The 15,876-nt window shown below is 44.2% G+C and overlaps 1 protein-coding gene across 1 annotated transcript in view; it reads right to left on the reverse strand.

Annotated features, from left to right (window-relative positions):
• LOC129210222 (multiple epidermal growth factor-like domains protein 6) overlaps nt 1–15,876 on the reverse strand; it is a 201,607-nt gene that overhangs the window by 17,394 nt on the left and 168,337 nt on the right. The window contains exons 24-30 of the mRNA XM_054835924.1: nt 9,997–10,125; nt 5,208–5,336; nt 3,436–3,564; nt 3,114–3,239; nt 2,043–2,171; nt 1,687–1,815; nt 469–600 (exon numbers count right to left, since the gene is read on the reverse strand). Coding sequence (XP_054691899.1) covers nt 469–600; nt 1,687–1,815; nt 2,043–2,171; nt 3,114–3,239; nt 3,436–3,564; nt 5,208–5,336; nt 9,997–10,125 — 903 coding nt within the window. The remainder of the gene's footprint in view (nt 1–468; nt 601–1,686; nt 1,816–2,042; nt 2,172–3,113; nt 3,240–3,435; nt 3,565–5,207; nt 5,337–9,996; nt 10,126–15,876) is intronic.

The raw sequence follows: 15,876 nt of genomic DNA on the forward strand, positions 1-15,876 counted from the left end.
CAGAAGGCCCTACAACTTAAGTGACTTTATGAATCACTTAGATTTATTGCCAATTGCAGCTTGTTGTTTTCTAATAACCATTTGTCCTTACTTGAGCATGCTGAGATTTCAGGAAGTATTTTGGCCTAGGTATTTGGAAATGAAAGAGCTACGCAATATCCGGGTGTAGCTGAAGACGAGAGGTGTAAATGTAGAGAATGATATTGATATTCTTCAGAGTGGCATGAAATCGGAAAGAATTTAGTTAAGAAATGAATCTTTTTTTTTTTTTTAATTAATTTTAAAAAATGAAATTAATTCCTTGCAATAATACAGGTATTTTTATTATTGTAAATTAACCCAACCTATGCTTACTTTATCTCAGTCAACACCGAAGGTACTGACACAGATGAACTCAAAGCACCAGCACATACTTCTGCATAACTCAGTCCTCGCTCAGAAAGCGGGCAGCCCAAACCCGATACTCACGGAGGTTGCAGCGGGCCCCGTAGTACCCCGGGCGGCACGCACAGTCGCCAGTCACCGGGTGACATTCCTCATTCTCGGCAGAGCACTGACATACTCGGTTACAGTTCTTACCATACGTGCCCGGTGGACAAGCTTGGGGAAGAGGAAACGTAAACCAATAAATTAAATTTGTCTTGGTAAATATAGCACTCAAACAAAGAGCGAGTTCAAATTTATTAAATAAAATTCCTGCCTACAGAACGACGCTCTCCTCCGGGACTTTGGATTTATTACATTTACTTGGGGGTTACTTCACTGCTTGATTTTGTTTCGTTCAGTCAATTTGTGCCCAACTGTCAAGGGCCAGATACAATTTTCTTGTCACTAGAAAAAATCATAGGGAAATGTCAGGTAAAATTGACTAAAATAACAGTATAATTCACAAGGGACCAGGCGCGTGGATAAAGACATTCTACCTTTTGCAGGGAGTTTAAACTTGCAAAGCTGCTGTAGCACCAACATCTTCACAGGTTTGATTTTGCCTGTTGATGGCCACATTGCCTACAGGTTTTGGATTTTCCACCTCTAACTCTTACATCTCACTTCCATTAAGTTGCCCTCGGTCAGGATTTAGAGTCCTTTAGTGGAGGATATGGAACACCAATGTCAATTCCTTTAATTCTTTTCTGTTGTTGTTTTTCTTTTTGCTAAAGCAGTGCTCAGGCAAGGAAGAACAAAGTCAAAATTATGCAGCCGGGGTCACAGAACGAGCCTGCTTTCAAAGACAGCTCCAGACTGCCAAACTCAACACTGAGGAAAAACCAGATAATGACATTTCCATGAGCTCTGACAGTAGGAATAGACGGTCCCTCACGGGGACAAGGCCAACAGAAAGCTGAGCTGCTGCTTTACCCACGGCACAGCGATGGCCGCGGCAGGAGTCGGGCTCAGCTCCCACCTCCTCAGTCTGTTTTGCTCCAGTTTAGCCCCCGGCTGCTCCCTGCCAGCCTGAGAGCTGCGAACCCGGAGAGGGTAAACCCTGCCAGCCCAAACTGCACCAGGCACAGAGGTCAGAACCGGCCAAACCATTTGGGTGAGTGACAAGCCGCCCTTGTCCATCTTCATTGCCAGGAGGTCATTGTCTCCTACCTCTTCAGGCATTATATCATCAGGTTTTTAAGAAATTAATTTCTTCATTAATTTACAAGGGAAGTATTTGAAATCTTATAACAAACTTACTTTTCTCACAGCTGAGGCCGGTGAACCCTGGAGGACAGCCGCACTCGCCTGTCAGGTGATGGCAGGGGGTACCCGCGGGACACTGGCACTGCTGGGCACAGCCTGCGCCGTAGTGGCCAGGCAAGCAAGCTGCAATGGTGCAACCAATCCTCGTTAGGGCACGGGGCACGGGCCAGGCAGGATGGTGCAAAGCTCCCCCCACTCCATGGATTTGCTGCACCCATCCCCATGAGCACCTCCAGACCAACCCCACAGAGCAACGTGGGGGTGAGAGAATCCTGCCACTGGCTCTGGATTTGGGAGGAACATACACACAGACCTAAACTTTCCTCCAGAAACTCCCAGCAGACACTCACGTTTGTCACAGTGCCTCCCTCGCCATCCCTTTTCACAGTGACACACTCCAGTTTGATGGTGGCAGGACAAGCCGTGCACGCAGTCACATTGCTCCTCGCACCGCTTGCCAAAATATCCCGGAGGGCACACTGCGAGGAGAAGCAGAGAACACAACAGTTCTTCCCGTTGCACGGGAAGCATCCGCCACTGACAAACGAGCCAATATCATTGTTCTTGCACGTGGCAATGGATATTTAGAAGACTGCATGCCCAGAAAATATCATTGAAAGAGAATATATTAAAAATATTAAAAGCATTTAACATTGGCTATTAATGAGCCCACACATGAAAGTCTGCCAAGACTTAGTCATAATCTAGAGTACAAATCCAGACGGTGTCTATAGAGATGGTGATGCCATTCACGTTTACACAATTATGCGTAGACAGAGGGACAGCTGTAGGAACAGTGACAATGCACCGTGTCCACGTACTGCTTTCCACTTCACAGGTCTCTGTGAGTGATCAAAGAGAAAGTGAGGACTGAAGAAGAGGAAGGTGGGCACTGTGAAGGCTTTACAGGTCATGCTGGTGGCTGAGGCTTTGTGAGCCCTCAACACCTCAGGAGACAACAGAAAATTGCTTGCGGCTTGCAAAAACCGCAGCAGCTCAGTGGCCAAGCTGGTGGCACGTTTCAAGTCATCTGATGCCTACTGCTTATGACATTTCTATTTCAGAGATTTACACGGATCTAAACAGACAGCTATGTCAAATCTGGGCAATCTAGACCACATGCAAGGTAGGTGCAATCTGAACCATTACAGGCAAATTTTCTGAGCTCCCCTTGATGACTTACAGAGACGCAGCAGCATGTGGCTGATCTGGCAAACCCTCCTTACAACTCACTCCCTTTCGCGTGTTCTTCCTTGTACCCATAAGGTAGAGAAATACCTTCATTTTGTTAGCATGTAGGGAACCGAAGTGGGAAGAGAAAAAATGATTTGGACAAGGATATGTGTATGTGGTTGGGAAGAAATGGCTGATGGTAGAAGAAAGTGTTAAAATAAGGCATATGCAGAAGGAACTGCCCTTACCAACATCACAGCGATCCCCAGTCCAGCCGGCGCGGCAGATGCATTTCCCCGAGTGCTGGTCACAAACCCCGTGGTGGCAGCTACAGTTCTGCTCACAGCCCTCTCCGTGCCTCCCATCCCCACACTCTGAAACGAGATGGGGGAGACTGATGGGGCATCAGGCTGGAGGGGCTGCAGAGGCAACACACTTATGCCTCTGAAATATGGTGAATCACCTAAGCTGGTCCTAAAAACCTTCAGTGAGGGAGATTTTGAAGTCTCCCTTGGGAAAAATTCTCTAGAAATACATAATTTTCCTCTTGGAGGACATGACAAGACTCACCCAGTTCACATGCTATCCCCATCCAACCCTGGGGACACCGGCACTCGCCCGTCACACGGTCACAGGCAGCCTGGCCATGGCAGATGCAGCGCTGTAGACAGTTTGCACCGTACCATCCAGGAGGGCATGCTGCAAAGAGGAGGTAGGACAAAAGCCTTCCATTAAGAAGTGCAGGAGGAGGACACAGGTTAAACAAACCTTTCCCAGCTTACATCCCCTCTCACCCTGGTGATCGTGGAGGTGCTGTGGGAGGTACAACAGGGCCGTGACTGAAAAGGAATTACACAGACTAGTGTAAAACTGGTCTGGGAACCATGTAGGTGATAAAGAGGATTAGCTATGACCCACCAAATGACCTCGAGATTTTCTCTTTGCACCTATGAAAAATACATCTTCGTTCCTATCAGTTTTCTCAACATGAAGTAGAGTTATTGATTTCCCTGTTTTCAGCATTTCTTTGTACAGTCCTCTTAAAATCACAACTCTTTCTAACTGGTCTTGCTACCCACAGCTAGCTGATGATATTTTACAGTTTACCTAATTTTAATTAAGCGAGTTTATTAATTCCCATCACAACCAGATCCTATGGATAGGACCTCATTTTTTTTTTTTGGCAGAAAAAAATACACACCTCTGTCATGTGCCAGAGTGGCACCTTTTTAAGATGTTAACAGAAGCAATTACTCACTCTGCAAAAGCACAGTCACCAGAGGATGGCTCACCCAGCCTCGCACACTTATTCTACCTCACTTCCAAAGAGAAAAGAAATCCCCAAACGTATCGTTAAAGAAAAAGAGTATGTTTGACAATGTCACAATGTTCACAACCAGAAAATTTTAGGTTGTGTTCTACACGTCATCGTGAAGAATGGTTTGGTGCATTCTCAACTTTTTATTCCTTCATAGAAAGAGCATATTAGGTTTTAAAGGGGGACCAACTTAATTTATATATCCCTCTAGCCCTATTAGCTTTCATCCCCTTTCCCTAAGCATCCTCTCTGTACACTGAAGGGCAGCCGCTGCTTGCGTGGAGATGCTGACTCCAACCCCCAGCTCACGCAGAAGCATCTGCAGCACCAAGAGCCCTGCAGCCTCGCAACCCCAGCTCCACAGAATTGCTTACAGGGCCAGATACCTTGAGGGGAAGGCACAGAAAAAGGAGCCCTGCACAACAGGGATGGACAGACTTTTTCTAACAGCTTGGGTGCAGGGGATTAGGAGGTGTAATGTAAGCCTCAGCACAGCCTTTCTTTGCCAGCCTCTTTTCTTAAGACTCCTTGGAGTTGGGCTTGTGTTTGAGTCACACGTATTTGTCTAGTTGCCAAGGCTGGAAGTCCCAATGCCTTTCACATGTTCTGGATTTAGCCTATGTCTGGAACAGCGTACGGTAATGACGTGGATCAGTCGGGTGCACGGGACGGTAAAGCAGGCCATAGAAAAGAAACAGTTTTGTTTCAGTGTCATAAATGGGAGTTTTATGGACCTTTGCTCCCTTAATCAGCCAGCTTTCAAAACCAGTTCTCTTTCCAGTTTATGACTCTGTTTCAGCTCCCTCTGCCCCATGTACGCTGAGCTCCTGCACCCAGCCCCTGCAACACGGCACCACAGATTTATTTAATGGACCGAGCCGTGTTACTTTGCAGATACAAACCCAATGACAACACGTGGCAATGAGCTGATAATTAAAATACCAACGAATCTCCCATGAGCAGAAGGTGGGTTTTTTTTCCCCTCCTATAATCCTCTGGCAGGGGTTTGAATTTCCGACCGTACCTTCTTGGCAGGTGGCTCCTTTCCACCCCGGGCTACAAAGGCACGTCCCGGTTACGTGATGACAGAGCGCTCCGTTGTGACAGTGACAAGTGTGGCTGCAACCTGGCCCGTAGCTGTCCCCCTGGCAGGCTGCAGTGAGAGAAGTCCATAAAAGCCCATCAGGAAGTATCAAAGGAGGCATTGCACAAAGAAAACCTGAGACACAACCCAACACCAGGGAAATCAGTTTGAAACTGGCTTCCGACGACACTTTTCACATCATAAGGGTGTCTAAGTTCATATATTAATTATGCTTGACGCTAAATAACATGGCTTAAAAATATGCATCATAGCATGTTCTGAAGAGGTTTTTAATGAAGGGCAGGATTGCTCTGCTGACGGATCAGCTGTCATCCCCTGCCCTGCAGAATGTCTTTGTGCTAAACTAATGGTCCAGCAGAACTGCCAGCTCGACAGCCCGGGTATTTATTTGCATCCTGGTAAGAGAACTGACAACTTCATTGTTTTCAGTGTTCATTTTTCACAGCTGGATGCCTTTGTTCACCCAGAGTCTCATTCTTTGGTCAGAGAGGGGTGATATTTTCAATGCCTTCGGTTAAGCAGCTGGCTCCCAGGTGAAAACTTAACACAGTCACCTCGCAAACCTACACTTGCTGCAGCTCCGTTTTCAGTGCTGCTGCCTATGAAAAATGGCAGTGATAAAACTCCTGCAGTCTCCATTGCACTGGAGATTTGGATAGCTTTAAATGGTGGAAAACAGACAATGCTGCTAACTCTGTTTTCTTCAGATATCACTCACGGAATACAAAACAAGTTGATGAAGTTGGATAGCCTCCTTGCACGGTTTCTGTGCCTGCCTTGCAGAGGTTCTCCTTCACTTGTATGAAGCTGTCAGAGCCTCTCATCCCTGAAGCGCTGCTGGCACGCATTGGGAGAGGCAAAAAAAGCCCAGATGCCTATTCCAGAAGTTTCAAGAGTGTCCTGCATTTGTTGTAGATGACATCCCCCAGGATCAGACCAAAACAATGACCTTTCACCAAAACCTCTATGCCTTTGAGGGTGTCAGTGTTCAGAACAAGATGCAGTGCTGTGGGAGGACATGTCCCTGGGGACTGAAGGGAGGAGCGAAACCATCTCGACCTCAGGGGTGAACTTGGTTGACAGTATCTGACCCATTCTCAGCCCTTTTCTTCCCATCTGAGGACTTCCAGCTTCCTGGTGCGGTTCTCACAGACACCATTTCTCCCAGGACTTTTCAACAGTGTTCATTTTTGTCATCGCTTGGACTCCATCCATGTTGAAACCACAAGAAAGTGCAGGAGCTCAGTCCCATCACAGTTAAAAGTTTGTTCTGCAAATGAGCCTTGGTTGCCAAGTTAAAGGTTCAGCCCATCCTACAGAGCTCTGGCTCAGTTTTGGGAGCAGAACTAAATATTTCCACAATACAGACCAGAACTATATCATAACCAAGCCAAAGGAAAAACCAGCTCATAACCAGGTCCCCTGACTGGTTACTAGTGGTTTGTGGGAGGTTTTTGGAGTATGCGTGCAAAGCTCTTGTTATGCTTACTGAGAAGACAAAAGAGTTTTCCAGTGAAAATTCTGGTAAGAAAGCAGAAATTTTTGGAAAAGAAAATTTTTATTATTCTATTGGGTGGATACAAATTTTTTTTTAGCTTCTCTGTAGGACCATCCTGATTATCAAACTACTTTTCTGAAGAATAAGGTAACAAGTGATATATTGAAACTATTTTATCAAGTTCCACAACTGAATGTACAAATAACCATGGGACTTTTCTCCTTTCTTCATGATGAGTGCAAAGGGAAGAAGTAATAGAAAGGTTTAAATTCTTAGACAACTTCTTGCTTCAAAAATTTTCCTCTCAGGGCCTTTCCTCTGCAAGAGGAGGAATTATTCATTCGCAGTCTTTAAAATACCTTTTTGCACGCAGAGTAACGAACACATGAAACTGGAGACCAAAACATCCAGACTGGAAGTCAACAGCCATCAAAAACGTTGGGGATCACATGGAAACGATAGGCACTAAGGCTCAACAGGGTGCCCAGAAGCTTTGATTTCATGCAGCTCCCATAGACTGTTCTCCCCAAAATGAAGCTTCAGCTTTAAAAGAACAGGGAATTTGCAAAGTCAAGTGCTCATGCACCACAAAACGTCAAACCCCTGGTTATCAGTGCCCCTGAGCAGAGAGTCTGGCAGAGCTGATCTTTCCGTACTCATTTATTTTGTAAACCAATGTGGTCTCGTTCTACCACAAGGAACTGCTTCTGTGAAATCCTGCTGAGCCCCAACAGCTCCAGAAAGAGACATTTTTAGTAGTAATAGAGTCAGGGCAAAATGCAGATGCTGAATTGTGTTCAGCTTCTACAGTCTATACACAACATGAGATTTTTTTTTTTATGCTTTTTGTTTGGTTGTTTTTGGAAACTGCGAAATTTGGACGAGTTTGTAGACAGAAAGGAAGGTTACATCTCTGGCACAAAAGAGATGCCAAACGTCAAGTCCTCACTTCTATATCACTGAGGCATCATGACATTCAACAAAAAGTTTATTTTAAACATAGGCCATGCACCTTTTCTAAACCTCTTTCTTGGAAGTCTAAAATATCTTAGGCAGAAACTCAAAAAACCCACCTTAAAATAAAAAAAAAATAAATCACCAAACACAGCCTTAGTTGAGGCAGAGTTTGCTTGGCAGATTTCATCCCAGATTAATATAATTCATTTACAAGCAATTGAAACACACAGTCTTGTAATGGGAAGTGTTAGGCAGCTTCAACAAAAGGCATTACTGACCGTATCGCCCATAATTAGATAGCAGCGTATAAAATGCACTGCGTGGCCAGCTTAAGATCAATTCAAATCCCATGATGTCAAAATTATTCCTCAATATCCTCCAGCACATTGCCTGCAATCTGATTACTTGAACACGAGTGCTGTCCTTCCAGCTGCTAGAGCTGGCGAGTCCCAGGAACCGGCAAGGTGAATATTAAACACCCAGCAAGGATGGGGAGTGGTGAGCCGGTGTCTCCAACCTGTGTTCCCTATCTGAGCAGCTTTGGAGCGGTGGCTGAGGTCTTAAAATCAAAATGAAGATTCATTGTTTAGCTAAGAGAAAAACAGGTTACTCTTTGCACCGTTAACTGACCTTGATCTTTTGCTTACAGGCAAAGGAGACCTCAGAGGCTTTGGCATCTTCACCACCAAGAGGAATAAATCAACCCAGCATAAAGCTCTAATGGCTGCGGTGCAAGAGAATAAATATTTTCTCATGCGAGTAGAGGAGGGCACAGAAAGCCGGTGACAAAGAGCTCAATTTCTTAATTGAACTTAAAATATGTAGGAACAAAGCTTCCCATCCCTAATGCAGTGTAAAGAGTAGGGAAGGGCCAAGGTGACACATCGCTAATGCCATGGCTCGGCTGAAGGGCAGTAAAAGTGGGCTGTGACCAAGAAGCAAACACTGTACCTGTTCAGCAGCATCTTTTTTGCTCTGTGGCATGGCTACATGGCTCTGGCTCTGCATTTATTTTGTGGTCAGCTCACTAATCTACGCCCATGGTGGAGTATTACCATCACCATCTTCAGGCAGTGGGAGACAGAGAACCAAGCGTTCCTATGGGGGGGCCACAAGGAGGCAAAAAGGCCTGCAATGGTGGGATGTTTGCAGAAATATCTAAAAAGTGGGAAGATTCACCAACATTGACCCTCTTGTAAACCAAAAGAGCAGGGGATTTTACAGCAGAAGCCCTTTTAGAAGACAGGCTGCGTGGTGCAGGGCAAACGACAGAAATATGTTATCAAACGCAGCCCTCAAACTGGGATGATTATATCATGGTGCACGTCCATGAAATACGATTGTTTCAATGCAAGTACCCTTTCTCTCTATTTTCTAAATTAAACTGATCTTCTGATTAAAGAAGTCTTCGGAAAGTGTTCACTAACAACAAAAGTTGGCTCCTTGTACACTGCTGCTTTGGACCCCAGCTCTACAACACAGTCCTGCAGACAGCAGTCATATTTTCAAAAGGAAGTCTAGACCATGACATCATCGTAAGGCGAAACTAGGAAGTTGAGAAGCTAAAACCTGAAAATCTTAAAAGAAAACATATTTGCTAAATTTTGCAAATGGGCTCAGTGATCTCCATATGTAATGCCATGTAGCTAAAGAAAACAATTTAATTTCCCATGAAATTTAGTGAACAATTTCTCAGAAGAGTCAATTTTATATATGTACACGCACAAACATACAAAATCCCCTTATTAGCTCAAAGATTGTGGCATAATCCGTACTTCTGAAAATCTAGGAAGTTGACTATTTTTAGAACAAATAATTTTTCTAGGAATTAAAAAACTATTTTCTCAAGCTCACTTAACAAAATAGTCCCAGCTTTGATTTTTCCACTTTGTGCATTTGTAATCAGTCACTTTATAATTGATATTGAGATACACTAGAAACAGAGATACAACATTTCATCTCTTAAACTCAAAACTAAAAAGCAGAGATTCGTCATATGGTAGGAGACAGCTCTGCTATTTAAAAACTGATGCTTATAATGTTTGACAAGTGCCAACAGCAGTTTAAAAAAAAAATAAAGTAGTTGATTATTTACACAGCTACAAAAAATTGTTCCCTTTTTTGGCATCTTTGGAAAGGAATGTGACCTATCTAAAATTGTACCCTGGTAGGTCATCCTACATTCCTAGAAGAAATCGATGTTAGTGCTGAAAGGGTTTGAGAAGAGGGATGGTGAGCGTAGCCTGTACGTACGCTGCTCGCAGGTCTCTCCCAGCCAGCCGGGGAGGCAGCGGCATGTTCCCAGGACGTGGTCGCAGGCGGCAGCATTCTTGCACTTGCACACCTGGTGGCAGTCAAGCCCAAAGAATCCATCCGGACAAGCTGAAAATGCAAAAAATCCTTTTTAAGCCAAGTTCTTGTTTCTTTTTTGTATAAACTCTAGCTCAGAGATGTGAAAACATGGGGCGCTGCTCATCTTTTCATGGATGCTTTGTCACACGTCACTCTGTGACTACGCTTAAGAGCCAAAAGTGCTTCAAAGGTTAAGCCTGCGCAATTCTGCTACGTCTATCTCAGCAAAACGTGACCCATTTTACACAAGCAACAGATTTCTGCGTAGAAAAATACGGCTGAGAATACTGAAAAGCCATAAAACAGGAGAGAGAATGATCTGGATTCGCACAAGCCAGTACTTGCACTGCTATAATGGATAGAGGGAAAAGGAAATAATTCAACATAATGCAAGACCAGGGGGTCATCCCTGCTGATCTCCCTGTCTTTTGAAATGCAAAACTTATGCTCCAATTTACTCTCCCGACACATTTCTAAAGATTTTTTAACAGTGAACATAAGCCATAGTGTTGCAGTTCAGTGCTGAAAATGAAAACCTGGCAAAGAGAATGAGTAGAGAAAACCAAGACAAATTAAGTGTAGCAGAACAACTCCAAGGAGCTTAAGGAGCTCAGTACCTACATCATCTAGGACACGTAAGGAAGAGGAGCCCCATGGATTCAATTTACATCTATACCAGTGTTGACAGCGATGAAAATAAGCCATCGGTGCCGGTCAGTGGGCCACATCGTGCCCCAAATGCTGCATTACAAGAACATTAAGGCTGCTATGCAGAGTAAAAAAAAATAAAATTAGGAATTATGTTGCATATATAGCCTTAATTTAAGCTCTCTGTCTACATATATATGTGTGTGTGTTTTTAGATTATACCACTACTTGTATAATTATGTTATACTAAATGATAATAAATCTGTAGATACACAATTGTACGCCATTCCTTCCACAGAACCCCAGAATCACTCAGTCTCAGGAGTGACGGTGCTCACTAAGTACGCAGTTAATAAACCTTAGCTCTCTGTCCTCCCTTTTCAATATAAACTACTATTTAAAACCCAATTCACTTACTCCTACCATGAAATCAGAACGAGTGGCTTCCCAATAGAGTCTTATGACGATTATCATCACTCACACTACCCAGCGACCCTCCGCACCAGTTTCACAGCTCTCTCCCGGGTCAGAGTAACACCGTTACCCACATGCATCTTCCACTGTTGGACTCTCCTCTCCCGTTTCTTGCCCTGTCTCTTCTTCACGCCCAGGCTCTTTGTCCCAGTCTACTCGTACTGCCTCTTCCACAAATGTAAATTCAGTCCTCTAACAGAAAGAACTGCTGTCTGCTTTGGCTACAAGGGGGAAATTCAGTATCTGTAGATATAGGCAAACCTGGACCTTCAGGCAGCGACGGCAGTAGTGTAACACATCTGCTTTGGCTCCTCTATTCTCAGAGCTCCTGCTCAGCTTGTGACTGCGTACGATTGTTTCATCTACTCAAAATCAAAAGGCTGCTCTTCCCTTCGTCCTGCCCAGACTGCAGCTTCTTCTTTGGCATATGAAAGATTTCAGGCTTACGCCACTTTCCAAGTATGTGTTGTCTCAGAAAAACGTCTCATACCGATACAAACCCGTAACACATCTGACAGCCTCTGTTCAGTTCGTACTGGGGAGAGAGCTGTTATCAAGTTGTAAGGAAGAGACACCAGCATGTGGTTTCAATCTTTATGTCCTTATTTATTATGCTTCAGTAGCGTGTATGGCGCAGCATACAAGAAAGGACTTCTCCTACTAAACCCCAGGTGACTTCAAAGCCTGACAAAAGATTTTCTTTGTTCAATGCAGGGACTACACAGCATCGCCAGCTATTCCTAGAAATGCACAGTATTTGCTTTTCCCTTTTATCTTATTAAAACAGACCTCTTGCTAGGCTATCTTATGGCAATGATTAACTGCTGAAATCCCGAGAAGCCCAGTCAGCCTGTCCTGAGGTAGTGCCGATTTAGACAGCAGTTCAAACGCAAACTTTGCGTGCTGGACTTCACAAGGGCTATACATTACTGTTATTAATGCATCAATTAATAAACACACAGTAGGAAAAGTCCAAGAGTCCTGCTGCCTCCAATTTGTGGGCTAATTGTGTGGTATTTTGGGATATTTGGTCAGATCAAGCAAACCTGGATAATTCTTCTGTGGGCCTGATCCTGTAACTGGACACATGCCTTGGGTCATGCAACACATACCAGAGCAGCAGGGGATGAAGTTAAACACAATTATGTTGCAGTGAAGACAATCGCAACCTTCAAAGCGGGAGCAGCAGATGCGCAGCACTTCACAGAATTAACTCAATTATAACAATTGCTTCCCAAACAGGAGCAGAGCAACCCCGGTGCAGGGCAGGGTGACCCGGCTCGCTCGGCATGGCACGCTCGTAACAGAGCTGCAAGCAGGGACGGGGGATGCAGGCACACCTTCATCCCTTTTGCTGCGTGCCCATGGCCCAGGCTTCCTGCATGTTAGATGTTAACATTCATTGGAAGAAAGCATTGCTATATTTAGCTATTTATTACAAGAAAGATTGTTTTTAGGTTTTGAGGTCAGGGGTGGGTGGGTTTTTTGTTTGTTTGTTTTATTACTTGTCTGTTTAGCTAAGTGCTTTAAAACCAAAACCCTGCAGCAGTGGGTGATCATGGTAGGCATCTTTCTGGAGAAAATACTACTTAGAGCATCTATGCTTTAACAGGATAGAGAAAGGACTTACAAAGCCACCTTTTGCTGTGGTTACTGCCTTTGCACAGTCCAGGAACGCAGAGGCATTAATTGCTGCTTCAGTTCAGGAACAGCCAGAACTCCACGTGTGCCTGGGGTACCTTCTCCCCAGGTACGTAACATTCTCCTCTCAGGCAGGAATGATACCCAGTGGCGTTGTTAGTAGCATCACTCTCCAGGAACCACCAAAAATGATTCATTTTCCTTTGGTAATGTAGACTTTGTGAAGAAACGTACATCTTCAGTGTTCTGGTTGTATCGCTGCTTTCAAGAAAATGCAAAGTAAGCCCTTCCTAGGTTGTTCATATGGACTGAAAACATTTCTTTGTAGATTATTTTGTTTCAGCCTTATTTGCAAACATTAGCTACTTTGCAAGTGAAACTGTTCCACTCATTTTGCAGCTATTTTGAAAGAGCTACAAGATTCACAAGGTTCAATTTTCCAATGGACTGAGCAGAGCTGAAAGATGGAGCAGGCATGTACCACAGTCAAAAAATGCCTGATTTTCTTTCAGAAAGTGTCTCAATAACTATATTCTTAGCCATTATTTTTATATGCGGTCACATCACGACTGGAGAGGCAGCAGTACCACTGAACAATACCAGCTGGAGATGCAGAACAGCTGACTGAAGCTGACTCAGAGCAAAAGAGAACCGAGATTCTGATGGCCAGACAAAAGAACTTTGAAGAGCGCAGTGTCTCTTGGCAGCATCCTGTGGCTGAGAGCACAGGAGTCCAGTCAACTCCAGAATAATTCACAGCAAGGTCTCACAAAACAGCAACCTGGAGCAACGGTATCTCCTGCTACTGGTTAGCTTGGAAACTGTCCCGTGGTGGTGGGTGATGATGTGGCTTTGGCTGTTATTTGTATACAGATACGGGTGATACAGGTAGGTACGTACCAATTTGCGCTGAATAGTACAAGTATCTTCTGAGCCACCACACTGTCCTCTTCGTACTCTTTTCAGAGAGCACTGGATCACATACAAGATCTTGGGTCTTACCTCCAAAATACTCTGTTTTGGCAAGTCGAAAGGCTTGCCTTGACTCAGTTAAAATTGAAATATGACTGAAGCATCGCCCCTGCCACAAACACCATGGCATGCTCAGGCACGATGGTGCTTTTCCCTTAGGTTGGCCGTGTCACCAGAGGATGAACACCGGTTACCGGTGAAGACACTGCAGCATGTTAGCTGGTAACACAAATGTTGTTTGAAATAACAAATACCAGCTCGCTTGACCATAGTGCCATAAATCCTCCAAGAGCTTTCTACAGTTGCTAGTGTGCATCCACAGGGGCAGAGTAAGCTGGATAAGCCTGGTTAACTTCACCATAAAGAGATATACTATAAAAGCCCAATGCTGAGAATTAGCCAGGGCTAAGACTACATTAACAACAACAAGAAGAGATTATGGAAATTTGTGGCCAATAAAGAATTTGGAAATGGACACTGAAGTGGTGTTTTGCAACAGGGGACTGGCATGAAAACCTATGAAGCCCTACTTCACACTGAAGGTAGCAAATTAATGAAAGGAACAGCAGTACTTTCTTCCTATCTGGGGGGAAAAAAAAAAATCAATCCCAAAAAACCCCAAAGGCAAATTTTGGGACTTCTGCTATTTCAGCTTGAATCTGGATCCTGTGCTGAAACAACGCAAAAGACCAGAAGCAATGATTGCAGGGTCAAATGCGCTCATTGTGCAGGGGTGATATTAATATTAATTATTATTAATCAATATTAGATTTTGGAAGGTGTTGTCCTCTCTTAGGGCTCTGAACTTAGAAGGCTGCAAAAGTTTCAGTTTCAATGTTTCTGTGATGATGGAAAAGTCCTTCCCAGCCCTGGGATGAAGCATCAGCGGTGTGTGAGAAGTCCAAGGCAACTCAGCCACGCCGGGTCTCAATCTCCTCGTTCTCGTCTGCAAGGCGCAGAGCTTGGCTGATGTGGGTGGCTTGCCAAGAGGACGGCAAAAAGCACATCCCTGCCAGAAGGAAACCCTGCTGGTCTCTGAGTCCCTAAAAACAGAAGTGCTACAGCTCTTCAGAGAAAAGGTGCCAAGAAGGTTCTACCATGGGCAAACCACCCACAGGTTTTCCTCCTCCTTCATCTTTTGGAAGCAGCCAAACCATTCTGGTTGAAACTTTCTATGTGGAAAGGTAACACAGGTCAGCTCAGAGCAAACACCCTGCCTGCTTCAGAGAAAACATGCAGAAAACTGGGGCTTACGAATGATAAGCGCTAAATTCTACTCTCCCCTCCACAATCTTCTTTCAGGAATTTAAAAAGATAAAAATGTCCAACATGACTGATTTGGAAGCTGAGACTTGTATTTTTTTTTCCAATAGACATATTCCTCACACCTACTTTGGAGAAGGATATTTAGCTTCTCTGTCCCCATTTTGATTCCTGCCGGAATGAACAGATTTACACCACAACACAGTTAACCATATTCCTTTTCCAATTTCAAAAAAGAAAAAAGATAGACTTATGAAAGCAGAGTTCAAGTAAATCATTTTAAAGAAGGACATAGTGGAGATACCATAAATCAGGAGGCACGCTTTGCAGCAGATCTTTGAAGAGTATTTATTTTATATAATAATTCCTGGTTAGAATGAGCGGGAAACTGAACTGCAATCAGATGGGTGCTCTGCCGCAATTACTGGTCAGGCTGTGGAGCATCTCCCTTCCCATCAGAGGGCAGCAGCTGCCCGTGAGTGCTACTGCTTCCCTCTATTGTAGCTGTAACGCTACTGTCAGCAATGGGCTGATAAAGCTGCTTTCTAAACAAAATAATTGTGACTTTGGTTTAATGATCATCATTTGTAGGATCTTCAATCACTTACACTTAAATAACGTTCATAATGCCTGACCACGTGCTGGTTCTGTTGTATTCAAGACTGGTTTTTTTATGATGTGCACAACGATGCAGCATGACGGCAACCCTCCCTAGACGATGCCAATAATGCATCTAAGGAATCCAGTCTAACCCTTCCAACACTTTACCAAATGATCGGGTAA

This window comes from Grus americana, chromosome 9, assembly GCF_028858705.1.
Source record: "Grus americana isolate bGruAme1 chromosome 9, bGruAme1.mat, whole genome shotgun sequence".
NCBI classification, from domain to species: Eukaryota; Metazoa; Chordata; class Aves; order Gruiformes; family Gruidae; genus Grus; species Grus americana.